Source organism: Perissodus microlepis, chromosome 3 (assembly GCF_051167445.1).
Source record: "Perissodus microlepis isolate ML-2025 ecotype Zambia chromosome 3, ASM5116744v1, whole genome shotgun sequence".
NCBI classification, from domain to species: domain Eukaryota; kingdom Metazoa; phylum Chordata; class Actinopteri; order Cichliformes; family Cichlidae; genus Perissodus; species Perissodus microlepis.
Window position 1 is genome coordinate 7,744,655 of NC_140463.1, and position 17,964 is coordinate 7,762,618.

The 17,964-nt window shown below is 41.0% G+C and overlaps 1 protein-coding gene and 1 pseudogene across 1 annotated transcript; both read right to left on the reverse strand.

Annotated features, from left to right (window-relative positions):
- Positions 1-10,062: 10,062 nt before the first annotated feature.
- On the reverse strand, positions 10,063-17,363 carry LOC146389710 (P2Y purinoceptor 14-like; annotated as a pseudogene).
- Positions 10,283-12,828, reverse strand: LOC146389711 (nuclear factor 7, brain-like). The gene is made up of 2 exons (XM_084923045.1): positions 12,450-12,828; positions 10,283-12,348 (listed from the first exon to the last, which is right to left on the reverse strand). Exon 2 carries the CDS (start codon positions 12,329-12,331, stop codon positions 10,937-10,939), a length of 1,395 nt encoding a protein of 464 aa, XP_084779171.1. The 5' UTR covers positions 12,332-12,348; positions 12,450-12,828; the 3' UTR covers positions 10,283-10,936.
- Positions 17,364-17,964: the final 601 nt, after the last annotated feature.

Genomic DNA, 17,964 nt, shown 5'->3' on the forward strand with positions numbered 1-17,964 from the left:
ACCTTGTGTGCAAATGTGTGTGTGAATGGGTGGATGACTGGATGTGTAAAGTGCTTTGGGGTCCTTAGGGACTAGTAAAGTGCTATACAAATACAGGCCATTTACCATTTGTTGTATCATCATTACAAACACTAATGCAAAACACTAGAAACTTGAAGATACGCTCAGGATGAAAAATACTCAAGCCTTGGTGAGAGAAAGCAGTGGATCCTGTGGTTAACACCATACTTAACTTTGCTCTAACAGTGATGTTTTTAAACCCTGTTAGATGTGGTCACATGAGGTCACGAGAAGGTCAGAGCTGTGTGTGTTGCAATTTTGATGACTTATTAGTAGGGGAGGGTTTTTAGCTTGAATAACATGATATCAAGTCATTAAATACTAAATTGATTCTTAAATATAAATGTATTTTCTCAGAAAGGCAAAAATCTCAGGTTAAAGCTTACAAAACTATTTCAACAACCACCAAACAGCTAAAACAGCAAATGTAGGAAGGTAAACAGATTCTACACAAAGCGTGGATCATTCACCCGACATACATACATACTAGGGGTGCAACGATACACAAAATTCACGGTTCGGTTCGGTTTGATACTTTGGTGTCACGGTTCGATATTTTTTCGATACAAAAAAAATGTTCATGCCTTTTTAATTTGTCATTTATTAAAATTATAAATATATATTTTAACTCAAAAGTACAGTTTTTAAATTTAATGTTGCTGAAACAACAAAGGGATAAAATAAATCTATCTGATCGAGAAATCACTCATCTTTGGAAAAGAGAGTTTATTACAGAGAAATGGCTCTTTCCAAAATAAAAGCTATACTATACGCTTCTTCTGGGCTATATTCTCAGCAGCATATTAAACATATCAGGTCCCATAAGGAGAATCATGTGCTAACGGCTGTCTAAATGACTCGGGTAAAGTTTGTAGCATGCGTGCTTGTTGTTTTTGTCTGCTTCCACTTGTCTTTGCACTAGGATGATGTCGGCGTAAATGTGCAGTCATATTCGTTGTGTTCCCACTAGTGCTGTCAGCGTAAATCTCGTCGAAATGACCTTAACGCCACAACACGGCAAATCTCCGTTAACGAGCTACCACGGATCGCCCCGTGCATGAGGCTGGACGGCCAACACGTTAACGAGCTAACTGCGCTAACACACTAGTTCCCACCCATGTAATTGAGCATTGCGTGGCACATCCAACATACTGTTTTACTTTAGTCCATGACGCGCTTACCTTCAGGGTCATACGTCACATGAAAACCAAAATAGTACCAAAGGCCAGATCTGAATGAGGGTGAGGGAGGTTCAATTTGCCATGTTGCAAGGAGAGCTTAACTTCTGTCTCGCTAGCTTGCCCTGCGCTCAGTGAATCTGCGTTCGACTACTCCGCCTAGGCTGCACTGTCGAGCGCAGATCCACTGAGCGCTCAACACAGACAGCATCGTCAGAAGGAAAGTTGATAAAATAAATTAAAAATTTGTATTGTTCGATACATATGCGTACCGAACCGAAAGCACTGTATCGAACGGTTCAATATCGATATGAGTATTGTTGCACCCCTAATACATACATACATACGTGGACACACCATCAGTGCCAAAGCCAACATAACACAGACTCTGATGCTGCAGGTTTTGTCTCTCTCCAACCAAAATTCACCGAACCAGCAGCAAAAGAAGATTAAAACTACACGTCACATGTAAGAAACATCGTAATTCCCTCTGACTTTTGCTGCTTTGCTTCCACCACAATAAAATCACACTTCCTGCACAGCTCTCTCTCTCTTTGTACTTCAAGAACAGTTTCACATCTCAAATCTCTGTTTTCTGCATTATTCGATTGCAGTCTACTGTGGTTTTCTCAAAAATGACCTCTGACAAGAAAGTCTCATTTCTCCAGTTCAATACTGAAGAGATTTAAACTTTTTAAATTGCAAAACTCTTAGCTGTGTCTCTAATAAAACCTCTATAACTTTGCTCTGCTTCACTTCAACAGCATCAGGTAATGTTCACATGTCAATTCATGGTTTTCGTCAGTTTTTGATCTACTGCAGAATATTTTTAAGGTTATCTGCAATAAAAAGTCAGGCCAGGAAAATCTCCTTAATGTTCTTCTGTGTTTCATCCTCAGTTACTTTGACACAAAGACATCTGCTGTGATGCTCACACCTCTGATGTAGTCTGACTTTTTATTCAATTTTTATAGCACCACATAAAAACAACAGTTGCCTCAAGGTTTAATATTGTAAGTTTATTGATGCTAAGTATTTATTAAGCTCTGAATTAAAGCTCCACATGTAAATTAAAATGACATAGAATATAATTACAGTATGCTTAATCATTACTGGTACAAGCATCCAGGCTGGCAGCCATACGCAGTGATGCAATCTGATGGTTGATTCTGGGTTTGATGGTTGCCAGGGGAACCGCACTTGTTTCAATGTATTGTGCCAAGTGTAAAGTTTGGTGAGGGGTGGGCGTGTTTGGTTTGGGTTTGTTTTTCAGGATTTGAGCTCGGCCCCTTAGTTCCAGTGAAATGAACTCTTAAACATTTGGACACCTTCATGCTCCCAACTTTGTGGGAACAGCTTCGGGATGGCCTCTTCCTGTTCCAACATGACTGCCGCTGTGGAAAAAGTCCATAAAGACATGGCTCAGCTCAGTGTCATGAAGCACTGTGTGGCAGGCACAGTTGGTGACCCTGTGTGCAGGACTCAGATCAGGACTGAGTTGAGTTTATTGTTGGACTTACAGATCACAGAAAACAAAATAACTTAAGCAGATACTGAGGAATACAAGCCAGGGAGCAAAGCAGGAAAACGCCAAACACACAGTGGATGTATGACTACAATGTGACGAGGAACAAAGGAAAACTGAAGACTTAAAAACACACGAGGTAAGGGCAGAGAGACAGAAACACAGATTGACACAGAGACAGAAAAGTTAGCAAGCATGGAGACACAACTCATTTCCGTAGGGAACACAGAGAGGACTAGGACAGACTGGAGGGACAGGCAGGGATCACACAAAAACACCCCTCAATAATTCAAAACTCAGAAGATGACCAAAATATAAACAGACTACAAATAATAATATAATAAAATTCCAAATGAACCAATCAGCATGTTAATAGGAAGTAAACTAAACATGAGTGAACCAGGAATACAGAATGGACCCAAGGGACCAGAACTACATAAGAAAAATTCCAATAAATCTGCTCCTACATCTCATGGAAAGCCTTCCAAGAAGAGTTGAAGCTGTTTTGGTGGCGAAGGGCCGATGTCCTCTTAAACCCTATAGACTAAGAATGGGATTTTACTCAAGGTCGTGTGTGACAGCAGATGAGTGAATACAACAGCTTTCAGGGGGCTTTCAGATAGTAAATACAATAACCCGGATCATCAGAGATAAGGACTGTTTTTCTTACTGTTGTTCTGTACAGATCCCAAAATGCCAGGATAGAGGCCACAACTCATCAGCTGTAATCCTGGAAACTGGAGCACCTCACGGGTTTGTCCTTAGTCTTATTTTTTCATAAACATTTATCCAAACATGCTCGTGGTCTGGTTTGGGCCTTTGCCAGCCCACAACGTGAGAAGGGTAGATTTTACTCAGCACTTTGGTCAGTGCTTGCAGTTTTTAAAGTGGGTGGCTCTCAGTCCATCATTGGGCTAAAACAGAGTGACTATTCACTGTCATATCCACATGTAAATAATGTCTGGCAGTATTTTAATCAATCTCCATCTTTAACATCACAGGGCTTCAGTTCCCTGATGTAGCTCCACAGCCTCTCCTCAGAGATGGATAACCTGAGTACTGACAGGAAGCGGTCAGCAGGGGGCAGCATATCACTGTAAGTGGTTCTGTACATTGTGACCTACAGCCTCAAACCCATACAGAGTTAACAGGGCAGTTAAAATTCACAACAGTCTACAAATAAAAACCTTAAACTCTGATTATTTCTATTACTAGGACAAATACTGCTTTATCTTAAATGAAACATACTATAAGATGAGCTTTTTTTATTGATAAAACATTGAAAAAATGTTAAAGGAAAGCATTAAACCCAAACCAGAAATTGTTAAAGAAAACAGATCAGGAAACAGAAAATTTATATTAGAAATTCTGGTCAGTGTTGATGCCAGCCATGACATCATCCTCATCTTCTTCAGTGGGTGAAGATGTCATCCTGGAACCCAGTCACATCCTGTTAGGTGTACATCAAGCAAACCTACCGATTACAAGGCGAACTCTCAACTCTTGAGCCACGATCGCCCACAGAGAGTAATAATTGTTTTAAACAAAATGTAAATAAAATTAAAATTCAGTTATTACTAAAACATTTTAACCCACACAATGAGGATGAACACTATCTTTTTAATATTTTAATACTAATTGTTGTAGATTGTCAAAACTATCCTTGCATGATAGCCGGAGATTGGACCACCAGTGACTCTGTCTTTGTACGCCGGCTTGACACACACATTGCACCCCAGGGGACCTGCAGGTGGTGGTCCCACAGAAGGGCACGACCATGTCTCCTCCTAATTTTTCAAATTTACTTATTTAAGCATTTTTATTTTCCTAATACATTTTGCTGCCGTGAATTTCCCCAGTGCGACAATAACAAAATTATGTCTATAAAACTTCCTCTCCTGGTTTCTCCTGGTTTAAAAATAAAGGTGTTGCAATCCAAATTTATGCAAAACAGCTTTTATTGTGAAGGAGACCCTGCAGGAAGTAAAACATACTGTGTAAACATAATGTGGTAATCTATGTTAAAGATAAGTCTCAGCAAAGCAAGCCCTGAGTCTGTCACACACAGGCCCAGTGTTACACATCACTCAGCTGCTTAATTGTTTTTTTGGTTTCATCTTTCTATTGGCCAACACTCTCTTGGTACTAATGTAGGATTTTTTTCTTTACACAAATAAGGGAGAGTCCAATCCAGGTTACCTTAATTGATGATTCTAAATTTCCCATAGGTGTAGATGTGAGTGTGAACGGTTGTCCATCTCCCTGTGCTAGCCCTGTGACAGACTGCAGACCTGTCCAGGGTATATCTCGCCTCTCAGCTTTACCTAACAATAAAAAGTTCCTTGAGGTGACTGTTGTTGTATTGTTATGTTGTTTCAACATCATCATCTTTCTCTTCACCTCAAGCCTAAACTCCTTCACTGGAAGAATGCTCTAACACACAAAACGGAGCATAAACATGAGGATTTTCCCTGATATTCCTACATAAATAGCACAGCTGATGAACGAGTCTCCAGCTTAAGTTCTTGGGGACCCACATCTCTGAGAATCTGTCCTGGTCAATCACCTCCAGCCTGGTCAAGAAGGCCCATCAGCAATGTTCCCTCTAAGCTGCGCACGTGCGCAATTGCGCACTGCTGGCACGGTCTCTGCGCACAAAAAAAACTAACCTGAATTGAAATTAAAATTAAAACTTTAACAATTCTGTTTTGCAGTGTTAGTCAGTAAGTGACTGGCTGCTCCCGTATGGGATTAGAACGATGCCACCTTATCCCATAGTCCAGCCAATGAAGCGATTTACATTCGTATATAGGCAGCTAATCAACGTGGTTGACAGGCTATGACAGCGTCCTTATGTGCCGACACCGGTGTTTTAGCTAACAAAGCCGCGTGGCTGATGTGGAGTGAAGCCACGTTAATGGCAACGTGTACAACCATTGGAGATGTGAGCAGGACAGACAGTGTTCAACTGATGAAAAAAGTGTGGACTTTATACCAGTTTTGATTTTGTGTTGATCGGCCACGTAAAACCAGAGTTATGATAAAAATATCTGCAATGTTTGGTTTTCTTCCTGAATACTGTCGTTGTTTATATTTACTGCGGGAAGAAACGGTAAAAACAGCGTTTTATAAGGAAAACGCTCAAAAGCCTGTGAGCAAAAACAAAACCAAAAACCCCACCCTTTCTTATTGGTTGAAAAAAGTACCATGTCAACCAATCAAAAATTGATATGGCAACATGGCATCTAGTTGTTAAGAAACGGGGGGAAGTTTTAGGAGTGACGGCGGTGTTTTGAGATGTGAGAGATTTGCGACGTTTAGCGCAAATCTTGTGTAGTTAGTGTGTAGTGTGGTCAATAGTTTTGTTGTGTGTGTCAGAACAATGAGGCGACTGCTGAATGTTACAGGTGTTACAGCAGTGATACATCTGCTGTTGTCAGGCCTGCAGGTATCAGGCTGTTGTTCTCCTTTATCTCATAGTGGACAGAAATATTTTTTGGAGTGGCACAAATAATTTGTGTGGCATCAAATTTGATGCAGAACAGCTGATTGTTCTGTAAATAGTTTGAAATGTTTGTTTGAAAAACGCCTTGGCTGCATTAAAAAAAAATAGCTGCAAAAAACTTTGCTGTTGGCAAAACTCAGCTACTTTTTTGAAGAAGTAACTATATAATTAATTGCTCAACATTGGTCTTTATTTACTGTATTTTGCAGACAGAGTTACAGACTCTCTCCCAGACCACAGACTCATAATTCAAGTCAGAGCTTTAAAAGTTGTGTTTTCAAAATTGGAGTTCAAGTTATTTTTACTTCCAATAGTGTTAACATACTACACAGGTCACGAACAAGATTTTATTAAATTTTCATTGTAAGTGGGCTAAAGCAGTTAATTAAAAGTAGTCTAACATAAATGTAAATGCTGTAATTTGATTATTTTAATAAACATGTAACTTGGATGGATTAGATGCTGGCGTGACCACAGTGCACACGTCTGATGTCGCTCACAGTGGTCCTAGGGATCGCTCAGGGAGTTTGTGTGTTCGCTCAGACACGTGAAAAATTAGAGGGAACATTGATGACCAGTGTTATCAGCCAAACCCAAACACACTGCAGCAAGAAGCTCCATCAGTGTCACACTAACTCGAGTCAAAAAGAAGCAGAACAAGTTTAAAAGAATAAAAAGTCACTGATGGATATAAAGGACATTTTATCTGTTCAGTCTCTTCATATGTCTCATGTTCACATGTTCCATATCTTAACTGTGTGTACCAACAACAGATAACACACATGTGTGGGCCTCATCTGAGCTCTGACATATGTAGCTCAGTGACAGCACTGTCTCTCTCTGCCTCTCTGTCTACATGGCTGTGAACAAAAATATAAACACTGAGGCTTCAAAATGCAGCATCTACAACACTGTCACTCTGCCTCCACCATGGAGACAGTCTCCATGGTGATGAGTACAATTGGCAGCTGAAACTGTTGTGAACTTCTCCATAAGTCATATTTCCTGTTTCAGAGCTGCTGATTGGCTCTTTGGGCCCTTTACCTTCAGGAGGTCATGGACGAAGCACTGAAGTCGTTTATCACGTAAAAAATATTTTTCGTATATAATAATTTGATAAATAATAAAATATTAATAAAAACTGGAGGTTTTTTTTAGAACTTAGATTTTAAGCTATTTATGCCTTTTTTGCTGCTCTTTTTTAAACTTATTCCCTTTAAACTGTATTTATTCTTTTTAAAATATATTGGTTATTGCACTGTAGAGGCTGGTGAGAAACAGTATTTTGTTTCAGGCTGTGTAACACGAAATGACAATAACCAATAAAGTCTTGAGAGCTGCCATCATTGTTCCAGCAGGAGGCAGTAATACACCAAACTGCACCTGTTGTGCTGAAAAGGTGTGAGCATGTGCAGTAACCCAGTAAGTTACCTGAATATCTCTCTCTCAGACACACACACACACACACACACACACACACACACACACACAGTACTGATACTAATGACTCGCTCTCAAATCTATTTGGGTTTAATGTCAGGGTATATTTGTGGATGAAAGTTTTGGTAGGACACATGATGTGGACAGTCTGGTAATCCCAGAATATTTTAATGTAAGAAAACTCCAGACAGCTCTGGAGAAAGTTTCAGATTCAAAGCCCTGGAGTGTTTTACATGTTATTCTGTTGGATTAAATCTGACGGAGCTGATTTATAAACACTTCACTGCCAGGTATCAGGTGACCTGCAGAGACTGATCCTACAAACACTCAGAAACAGAGTAAACCAAACTGCACCACAGTGATCAGACGAAACCTTCCTGACATGAACACAGCTCCTCAGTAAAAACTATGATCCAGCAGAGAGACTACACCCAGCACCATACACCACCTCTCTGACACAGTACACCCTCGGGCAGGTGGTGTCCCCATAAACAGTCTGAGAAGCTCTGATTATTTACTATGTTCAAACAAACTGAGTGTCCACAAACGTCTGAGCTCACAGTGAGAGCTGCTGGCACAGTTTGGAGGTGTTCTGCCCCCTGCTGGACACACAGAGCTACAACATGAGGATCAGAGGAGGCTGGTGCTGCTTCACGTTTACACACAAGAAGGAGGTCAAAAAATGTAAAAACAGAGATTGTTTTTAAACCTGTAAAGGGGGAAATCCTGACGAACCAATCCACAGCCAGAAAAGAAGACTAACTCTGTGCTGCTCCAATCAGGAATCAGCTCTGTTACTGTGTGAGTGTGTAAAGTCACAGAGTAGCTGGTTTCAAATGTATCTATAAAGTTTATTTACATTTTATTTAGGCTTCAAAAAACAGTCCAAGTTTATTTCTTTGGACTTTGTTCACTTAGTGCCACCTGGAGGACAGTCAGCTCCCTGCAGCAGCTCTGCAGACTGTTAACTGATGAAGAGCTCGGACTGCACAGCCTGCTTCATCACCGACTTCTTTAAATAAACATGACCACGATCAGTCGCAGCACCTCAGACAAACATTTGTTACACAGCAGCCGCCTTCACACCGACTGAGCTCCATCACAGCTTCAGAGCTCAGCTTACTAAAGTCCAAAGTTTATTTCCTCTCAGGTTTCTTACTTTCAGTAAAGTTTCTTTTAGAGCCCTGACCAGCATCCTGCAGCATCTGGAGCAGCTGTGTGGTGCTGTCATGGCAATAAGGATCCAAATCTGTGGCGATGTTTCCAGCAGGGGTTATAACCTGCAGTCAGCAAGGTGCACCTAATAAAGTGGCAGTGTCTATGTCACAGTGCAGCACCATCAGAAAACGGTGGTTTACATCTCTGTTACAGGAAACCTGAAGAGTTAAAACACAAGAGAAGAAAATCTAAACGTTACACAAAGAACATAAAAGAACTAAACTTCATAAAAACTTCACAAATGATGCTTTAAATGAAAAATAAATCCCTGTAAATAATTCAACAGGTCACATATTAGAACCACCTTAACTAAACTCTGTAGCCGGTCACTGTGGTTTGTCCCAGCAGCTCTTAGGAAACAAACTGCTAACTTCAGTGTCAGCACACACTGTTAGTAAACTATGCAACACTGAATTCAGGTTTCAGTTGTGTTAAGTTGTGAAGTTGTGATTAAAGTTTTCTTACTGACACAGGTAGGATGGTCAGGCGTCCTCTGTTCCTTCACCGTTCATGAACTGTCACTTATAAAATGCTGCCAAACATCAACTGCACTCAATAACTAAACGTGTGCAGGTTAAAGTGATGGACGCCCAGATCTGCACTCCAAATACAAACAGACTAAAGGTGTTTCCTTCAGAAACAAAGACAATATTTACAAAGATCTCACAGGTAAATTGTGAGCGATCACAGCAGCATCTCATCCTGACTAACAGCTTTTAGATGCAGGGAGAGCGTCGTGGTTCAGAGGTGGTTCAGCAGATGATGAAGGCCTTTCTGTTGCATTGTGTAGTGCTGTGGATGCCATGATGGTTGACTGGGTCTGGTTCTACTGAACTCACAAACACTTCTGAGGTATTTACACCTGAAGCCTCATTGAATGTGAGTCAGAAACAAACGGCTCACCTGTGATTAATGGATGTTTCCCTGCATTTATATTTTCACACAGTTTATTTCTTACAGCAGGAAAACTGAACAGAATGTATGTAAGAGGTTAGAGTGAGGATGACGTCACTTAATACAGAAAACACATGTTTGTCTGTTTTGATGATGAAGGACTTCTTCAGCTCTGTAAACAGCTACACTTGAGAGGACAGAGGTGATTTCATGGATCAATAACATGTGTTTATCAGCTTTCATCACTGCAGTGCAGACATGACGTCAGATCTATCAAAGTGAAGGCCGTCTCTCTGATGATGTCACAGAGTCGTTCTGTCCAATAAAGGATCTCAGATCAGCTGCTGCCATCTTGTGGCCACAGTTGGTTACTGTCTCTGAAAGTTGTCTCATGTTTCCTGTTTTCCTGTTAACAAAGGCTGGAGCTCATCATGCTGAGAGGGCAGCAGCATTTTGTGGCTCTTCACACATGTTCATTATATTCTGATGATCCTGGATGGAGACAAACTACAGATAAGTGTGTTCAGCCCAACTAGTTTATCTCATTACAGCAGTTTGATGTTTCCCTTTGAATCCCCCTGAAGATCCTGACAGTGAAGCACGTACATAATACTCCAGCCTTTCAACTCTGAGCTTATTTAGTTCTATTAATACACTGAAATCTCATTTGTGTCATGAAGAAAGTCTTTAATCAAACAGAATTCAAAGATCAGAAACATTTCATATATGGAGTTAAACATGAATCATTGTTTCAACAATATATTTATTGTTGTCATAAACAGACAAGAAGACAACAACAAACTGCTCCTCCCATTCAACACATGTCAGTCCATATCCCAGCAAACTAAATCATCTCCATTTACACATCAAATAGAAACATGAATCACTTGTAATGATTAGAAACTTGATAGAATTTCAAATCTAGTTTGGGGAGTCATTCAGTGAGAAACAGTGAAATGATTTTCCATGTGAAAAGGTGGACAGCAGAAACAGAAAGAAACAGTGAGAACTAAAAGAGAAACAAAGAGCTTTGGAACAACGAGGCAGCAGGAGGACAGCTGCAGTTTAACAGCTTCAACTCACTGACAGGAAACAACATTAGAAATATCATCATCCTCAACTCATCTGCTGCACTGACACTGACACCTTCAACGGACACACCTTCACTTTACCACCATCAACAGTGCTAATGTATGGAAACATCCTGTGAGTGAAAGTGTGTGTGAAGGTGTGTATGTGTGTGTTAGTATCAGGATCAGAGAACGACAGCTTTCCTCTGTTCCAGTCCAGATTTACTCTGATCCTCTGGAGCTTCTTCTGGACTGAGAGATCAGATTCTGCTGATGGTGAGTGTGTGTAGTATATACCTAAACTGCACCCAATTACCCATAATCCAGACCATAACTCTCCCTTCCTCTGCACAGACTCTGCTAACACACCCAGTAACCACACTGTACTGTCTCCAACATCAACATCCCAGCTGTGAGTCCCTGAGTTAAAGCCCTCAGAGCCCAGGACAGAGAAATAAAAATCAAACCTCTCTGGATTATCAGGAAGCTGCTGCCTCTCTCCTCCATATCTCACACTGGTCAGATCTTCAGACAGGATGAGGTTTGGATCAGCAGTGTTTGGGTCCAGAATGAGAGGAGTGTAGGAGACCATGTCCTTCATGTTGTTCCAGATGTTGAAGGTCAGGTTGCCCAGGTGTTTGGCCTGGTCTATCAGAGCTCCTGAGGGCAGCTGTGGATCATCCAGCAGGGGGCAGCGCTGGACTCTTTCCACTGCAGCCTTGTAGTTGTGCAGGAATGAGACGTCTTCAGCTCTCAGCTCCTCCTCTGTGGCTCTGACTGTGTCTGAAAGAGCTGCTATCTCTCTGCTCAGAGCCTCCATCTTCTCCTTCATCATGCCACTCTTCTGCTCCTCTTCCTCCCTCAGTGCAGCCAGCCTGGCCTCCTCTTCCTCTGCTAGAAACTGGTGAAGCTTCTTAAACTGCTCCTTAATCTGCCTCTCTGTGTGTCGGGCCTGGACCTTAATGTGTTCTGCTGTTTGATCAAACTTCACTTGAACTTCTTCACAAACCTTTAACTTCTTCTTTAAGGGCTCCAGAGTTTCCTGAAGTTCCTTCTTGTGTTGTTGTGCAGCTTCATCGATGGGTCTGAATCTGTGATTGGTGTGTTTTTCTGAGTCTCTGCAGACGACACACACTGGCTGCTGATGGTCCAGACAGAAGAGTTTGAGTTTCTCAGAGTGCAGACTGCAGAGAGCCTCTGAAGCTCTCTGATCTCTCTCCTGTAAGAACGACTCACACAGGTTCTTTAAAGCCAGGTTTAAAGGTGGTTCAGACTTTGAAGATCTTCTCTTACAAACTGGACACTCGTGTGTTGGTCTCTCTCTCCACCATCTCTTCAGACAGTCTTTACAGAAGCTGTGGCTACATGACAGAAGAACAGGATCTCTGAAGACCTCCTGACAGACCGGACAGCAGAGATCCTCCTCTGATCTGGAAGCCATTGAGTCTGTGAGTGAAGCTGAAAACAGCAGACAGGAAGTACAGTCAGTCCTGGCTCCCCTCCCTCCTCTACCACCTTCACTGAAACTTCCTTTGAGTCGTGTTTTTGCTCAAACTCACATTCAGTGTGTGGAGCGTCAGCAGCTTGAAGCAGCAGTGTTGGAGTTTTCCACTTTTCTCTCCTGTAGCTGGACTCACTCAGAGGAAGCTGCTAGTTTGGTCTGAGCTCAGTCTGATCGTCTGTGCGTCTCTCTTTACTGAGGACGAAGAACTTCCTGTTTCCTGGTTTGTCACATTTGAGTGACGTGAGGGGAGGAGAAAAATGTTGCTGTTTGACTTTTAACTAAGGTGTGTTTCAATCCTGCCTGCAGCTCAAAAGCTGTAAAACAGGTTTTGTGTCATTTCACCTCCACAGGTCACAACATGAAACCTGTTGTGAAGTTTATAAAATAAAGTGTCACTCGGTGGTGCAGCTGTTTGTCAGCTTCTATTTTAGACTTTGTTCTGGTTCTTGTTCAGGTTCCCAGCAGTGGGAAGCCAAAAACTATGGCGGACGACAGTCATAGCAAAGAGATGAAGCACTTTTGAAATATGGGGAAAGCCAAAAACTGCGCTTCCTCCACTTCCATAACATTGATTCATTAATGTTGAATTCTCTCACAGCTGCTCTATTCCCATGTTGTTGCAGTAGATTAATAACTAACCTCGTATTGTGGATGAATAATCTCAGTTGTTCTCCTGACTGAAGTTTGGCCCATGTATAGCATCCTGCTATGAGATTGCATTTGTCCCTGACCACCAGAATCCCTCACGTTAACTTTTATCAAGTGGAAGAAAAGTTGGCGTTCATCCTCCAGCTTCACTGTGCTAATGTTATGCTAACATAGCTGTGTCGCTAGCAATCACGTAGCACAACATTATATACCAGGTAGTCCAACTTCAGTAACCCTGCAAACGCCACTGCTGTTTAGTTTTCTGTCTTCATTTATGTTGGAAGTGGCAGCAGAGCTGTACGTTTTAATTAGTTTCAAAAATCTCTCAGTCAGAACATGGTATGAAATGTTTAGGTGTAAACTAGCGAGCTAACTTCCTGTTAACTTCTAACTCCATTAAATTTAATAACTTCTGTTTTCATGGATGCCCGCATGTTAAACTTAATTGTTACACCAGGTAAAGCAGCTAAGCTGATCATTTTTATTAAAGATTAAGGAATTTAGACCTTTTTTTAGTGTTGTTTGACTTTGGGACCTGAATGGACGGAGTTTTGGACCCAGATTACTCCGCGAAGCTCCTCACTACGGCAGCCGTAATGCTCTGACAATCCATCAAGCAGTGCGGCTTACCAAAAATGTACTAAAACATTTTTTAACAGATTTCTGCACGCCAAAATTGTTTCGAGGTCAGTAAGCACAACCAGAATTCATACATAAGGCACATTCTCGATTTTTGACAAAATTAAAGGATTTTAAGTGTGCCTTATAGTGTGGAAAATACGTTATACAGAAGAATAGAATATATCGCGATATATATCGTTACCACACATGCTTCAAATTATATCGTGATATGAATTTTAGGCCATATCGCCCAGCCCTACTCTAAACTGTAAATAAAGTTTTAAAATACCCTGTTTTTCTGTCACAAACTATAGTTTAATAATATGTAGTGGTGTAATCTTTACGTATCTGATCAGGTTGTCAACATAGAGCATGTTTGCAAAAGTCCTCCGATGTTTTCCCAGATTTTGCTAGCTCCGATAACAGTCAGCTGACAGTGTACTGAGCTCACAGCTCCGATGTTCCAACTGTTTTTTACGTTAGAATTGTGTGTTCCACATGTTGCATCCGCAGATTCTCATTTTCACGTGACGGTTGTCTCTTTCTGCCTGGTCTTGTGTCTCTGTGTTTCTGTAACTTAAATAACGAGCCGACATTTTGCTCACGATACCAGCGATCAGCTCGACAGACCCTCAGTTTATCTGCATACATCCTCCTCACCTGTCAGCTGTTTAACACCTGCTGCTAATTCAGGAAAGATGCCCACGTTACCTGGTGATAGTCACAGTTCAACGTGGGCAGCTGCAGCTTGATATAACGTAATTTCGGCACAATATTCTGCACAAGATAAGTAAATGTAGTTTGTTTCCTGAGCGCAGAGCTGCTGGAGCTTGTGTTTCATTCAGAGTGACTGACCTGTGTTAAAGATGACAAACGAGATTTAAAAGTAGGTGATGGACACTGAGAAAACTAGAGTACTCGAACCACGGACCAACTTTATCAGCGGCTGATATCCGGTCACTGGCACACAGCTTTAAAACCTCCGCTGAGTTTTAGCTCTCAGTGATTAAACACAAGACATAATTCACTCAGGTTTTGTCTGTTGGGTCATGTTTACTTTGCTGTTTTATTTACAATTGAGCAAATCGGTTTGGCTGAGGTTAAAGTTACGTTTCATAACTGCATAGTTTTAGTAAAGTTTAATGTCTCACTTGAGCATGTTAGGCTTAACCATTCGTTGTCTTTGTTATCTAGTGTTCATTTGTGTTAAACTTTTTTAAGCATTAATTTTGAATTAAAACTAACATTTAACATCTTTTTATACTAGGAGGAAAGAGGGGGGGAAGCATTTCCACTGGGAGTACCCACTAAACAACGGCTTATACGATTATATGCAAACATTCATTTCCTCTGAAGGAAGTTGTAACTCTTTTTCTTTTATCATAGTCTCTGTATCACTCTATATTGCGCACACTGATCAATTTGGCATTTATGGGGTACTATGTTCACACTATGAATTGTTTGTATGATGTTTGTCATAGACTGGTTCAGATTATTCATGTTAAATCACATGTTGTACTAATAGGTGTGTTTGGTTGACTTCAGCCTTTTACTGCAGCTCAGCAGAAACTCTATAAAGATTTGGGATTGGGATTACTAGGCTCATTTGATCCTCAAAACAAAAAGAAGAAAAACAGAATAAAGACGAATCTTACCTTTCTAAAAAGCTGAAATTTTCCTTACAGCTCACTGGTTTGACTTGTTGCTCTTGATTTAATGATGCCCATTTTCCACTCAGTGCTCTGACTCTCTGTGTTTGCTTGTTGAATGTTGGCCTGGACATCTTTTTCACTTGAGCCCGAAAAGTCTTACAGAGGAAAAAGTAAACAACAGGGTCCAGACAGGCGTTGAAAACTGACACCAGGATGGCTGCCTCCTTCAGGTAGTACAACACTGGACCCACAGAGCAGCTGTTCCACAGAAAAGTGGCAGGAAGTCGGTGAAAGGGGACAAAGGTGAAAGGGGACAAAACAAACACAGAAGATGCTGCCCAGCACCAACATGTTCCTGCGAGACTTCACCAGCTTCTCAGAGCCAGAGGAGGCCAGCTGCCTCTGCTGTGCCTGCAACACCCTGCTGGAGATGCTGTAGTAGAAGAAGACCAGGGATATGGACACCAACAGGAAGATGATAGCAGAGAAGGTGTGCATGATTTTAAACATCAGACTAACTGATGCACTAAACAGGAGCCCACAGTGGTTCGGGGTAGAGGTCAGAGGTTTCTGGGTGATTAAAAACATGATGCCGTAAGTAACTGATGGAGCCAGGAGACAAATCCAGGTGACCATGAAGACAATGTTGGCAGTTCGTACTGACTGCAGAACATGAGTTCCTGAAGGTTGGACGATCTTCAGATACCTGAATAGAGAAGACAAAGCATCCAACTTCAACTAATCAGTCACAGTGGAGCCAAATCTGTCATTTTAGGTCAAATTACCATAACTTTCAACCATTGGCACGATTGAAAAAATTCCAACTGTTCCTGACAGTATCAACTCCGTGCTTTTCCGGTGATATTAGGATCATTAAAGTAATCTCGGCAAATAACACAGACAAAAAAAAAACAGTAAACAGTAAAAAAACAAAAACAAACAGTATTTAAAAAAAATGCCTGAATAAATGCTTGTTTTCTGTTGAACTCCATCACACTCACTGTCTGTTTTCTCAGCCAACCTTCATCCTCACGGGGGTGCTGCAACAGAGTGCCTGAGATTACCATACTGAAACCAATACGACTGAGTTGCTGCTTTCAGGAACTGTTAGTTATTAGAAGTGTGACAGGAAGTTGCTCATGAGTGAAGCAAGACATGGTTGTTCCTTCCAATCTAAAGCCGTCCACTGTATTAAATCCCTTTGAGTGGCAATATGAGTAAGTTTCTTACTTGTGTTCAATTATCAGACAGGGTATATGATATTATTAAAGTGATTTGAAATGTATGATGTGTTTTATATGTCAATAGAAAGAATTCAAATCTAAGCTTGAGTTTATGTGACATTTCTGTATTTTGTGTCATTTGAGTTTCACACTTTTTTGCATTAAATCCTGTCCAAATACAACATGTGTCTGTTCCTTGGAGGAAGTGATGCAAGAGAGAGTTTAACTGGCAGTAAAGCTCAATACAGGACACAGGGTCACATTGGGTGCAACAGTGCATACACATTGATAATTTAGTCAGGAACACAGCATTTGTGGTCATTAACACTTTTTGTAATCAATAGCAGTAAAGGCTCCTTACCTGTTGGCAGCTACATAACACATGACTAAGATGCTGGCGTACATGTTGAGGAAGAGGGCAGAAGCTCCAAAGCTGCAGTAGAGCTGCCAAAAGATGACTGATGTGCTACCATAGTGGCTGATGCGGAGTGGCAGAGAGAGGCAGAGCAGGAAGTAAGCAGCTGTCAGGTTCTTCATGTAGACCATCAAGCTGCTTGATGCCTGCTGCCGAGCTCCACAAAAGTAAAACTTCAGGATCAAGCCATTGAGGAGTAAACCTACCTGAACAGACACGGAGCATGGAGAACAGGAATTTAGCACATGCACAAAGATCTTTTGTCAAATTAATAACAGTCCACAATCTGAAGATTTGAAACTTACCAGAAACAACAGGCTGTAGACCAGCATAAAGAAAGGGTTGACTGATGTGCCGACAGGATCACAGGTCTCGTTCAAAGGCGAAGTCATGTTTTTTGGGTCAACCATGTTCCTGAAGCTGAAAAATTAATCCTTTTCATTGAGATCCGTCTTTCAAAGTATCTGGCTCGATAGAGTCTACTGTTAGTCAAAGACCAATGATTCACTTCCTCATGTTGTTTTACAAAGAGATTGTAACATGGAAGTGTGCCAAATATGATGATATCTGAATGTGAGCAAGGTGTTAAGCTGTCACATATAATGCACCAAGTTTCACACTGGTTCAGATCTTCATGCCTTACACTGAAAATCAAGGAAACATTTGTATTTTACATTAAGTCATATCCAAGTATTTTGATGGGGAAGAAATAAAGAAAACAGTGAATGTTGAATATTTCCATGAGATATTTCTTATCACAGATGCTGTTCTTGGCTTCACAAAGCATGCCAAAAAGATGAAAATTCTTGATGTGAAACTATGATTATTATCGTGTGAAGTATCAAATGTTCAGTTTCAGATTTTATGTCTGTAGCATTCACGTTTTTATAATACTGCAGTTCAGCTGTTAAAAAGTTTTGTACATCTTTCCTCAGAACATATGAGCAGAGCTTTTAGTTCAACTGTTCAGATAACTGTACGTGAAGTTTTTGGAAGAAACACCTGTGTGCA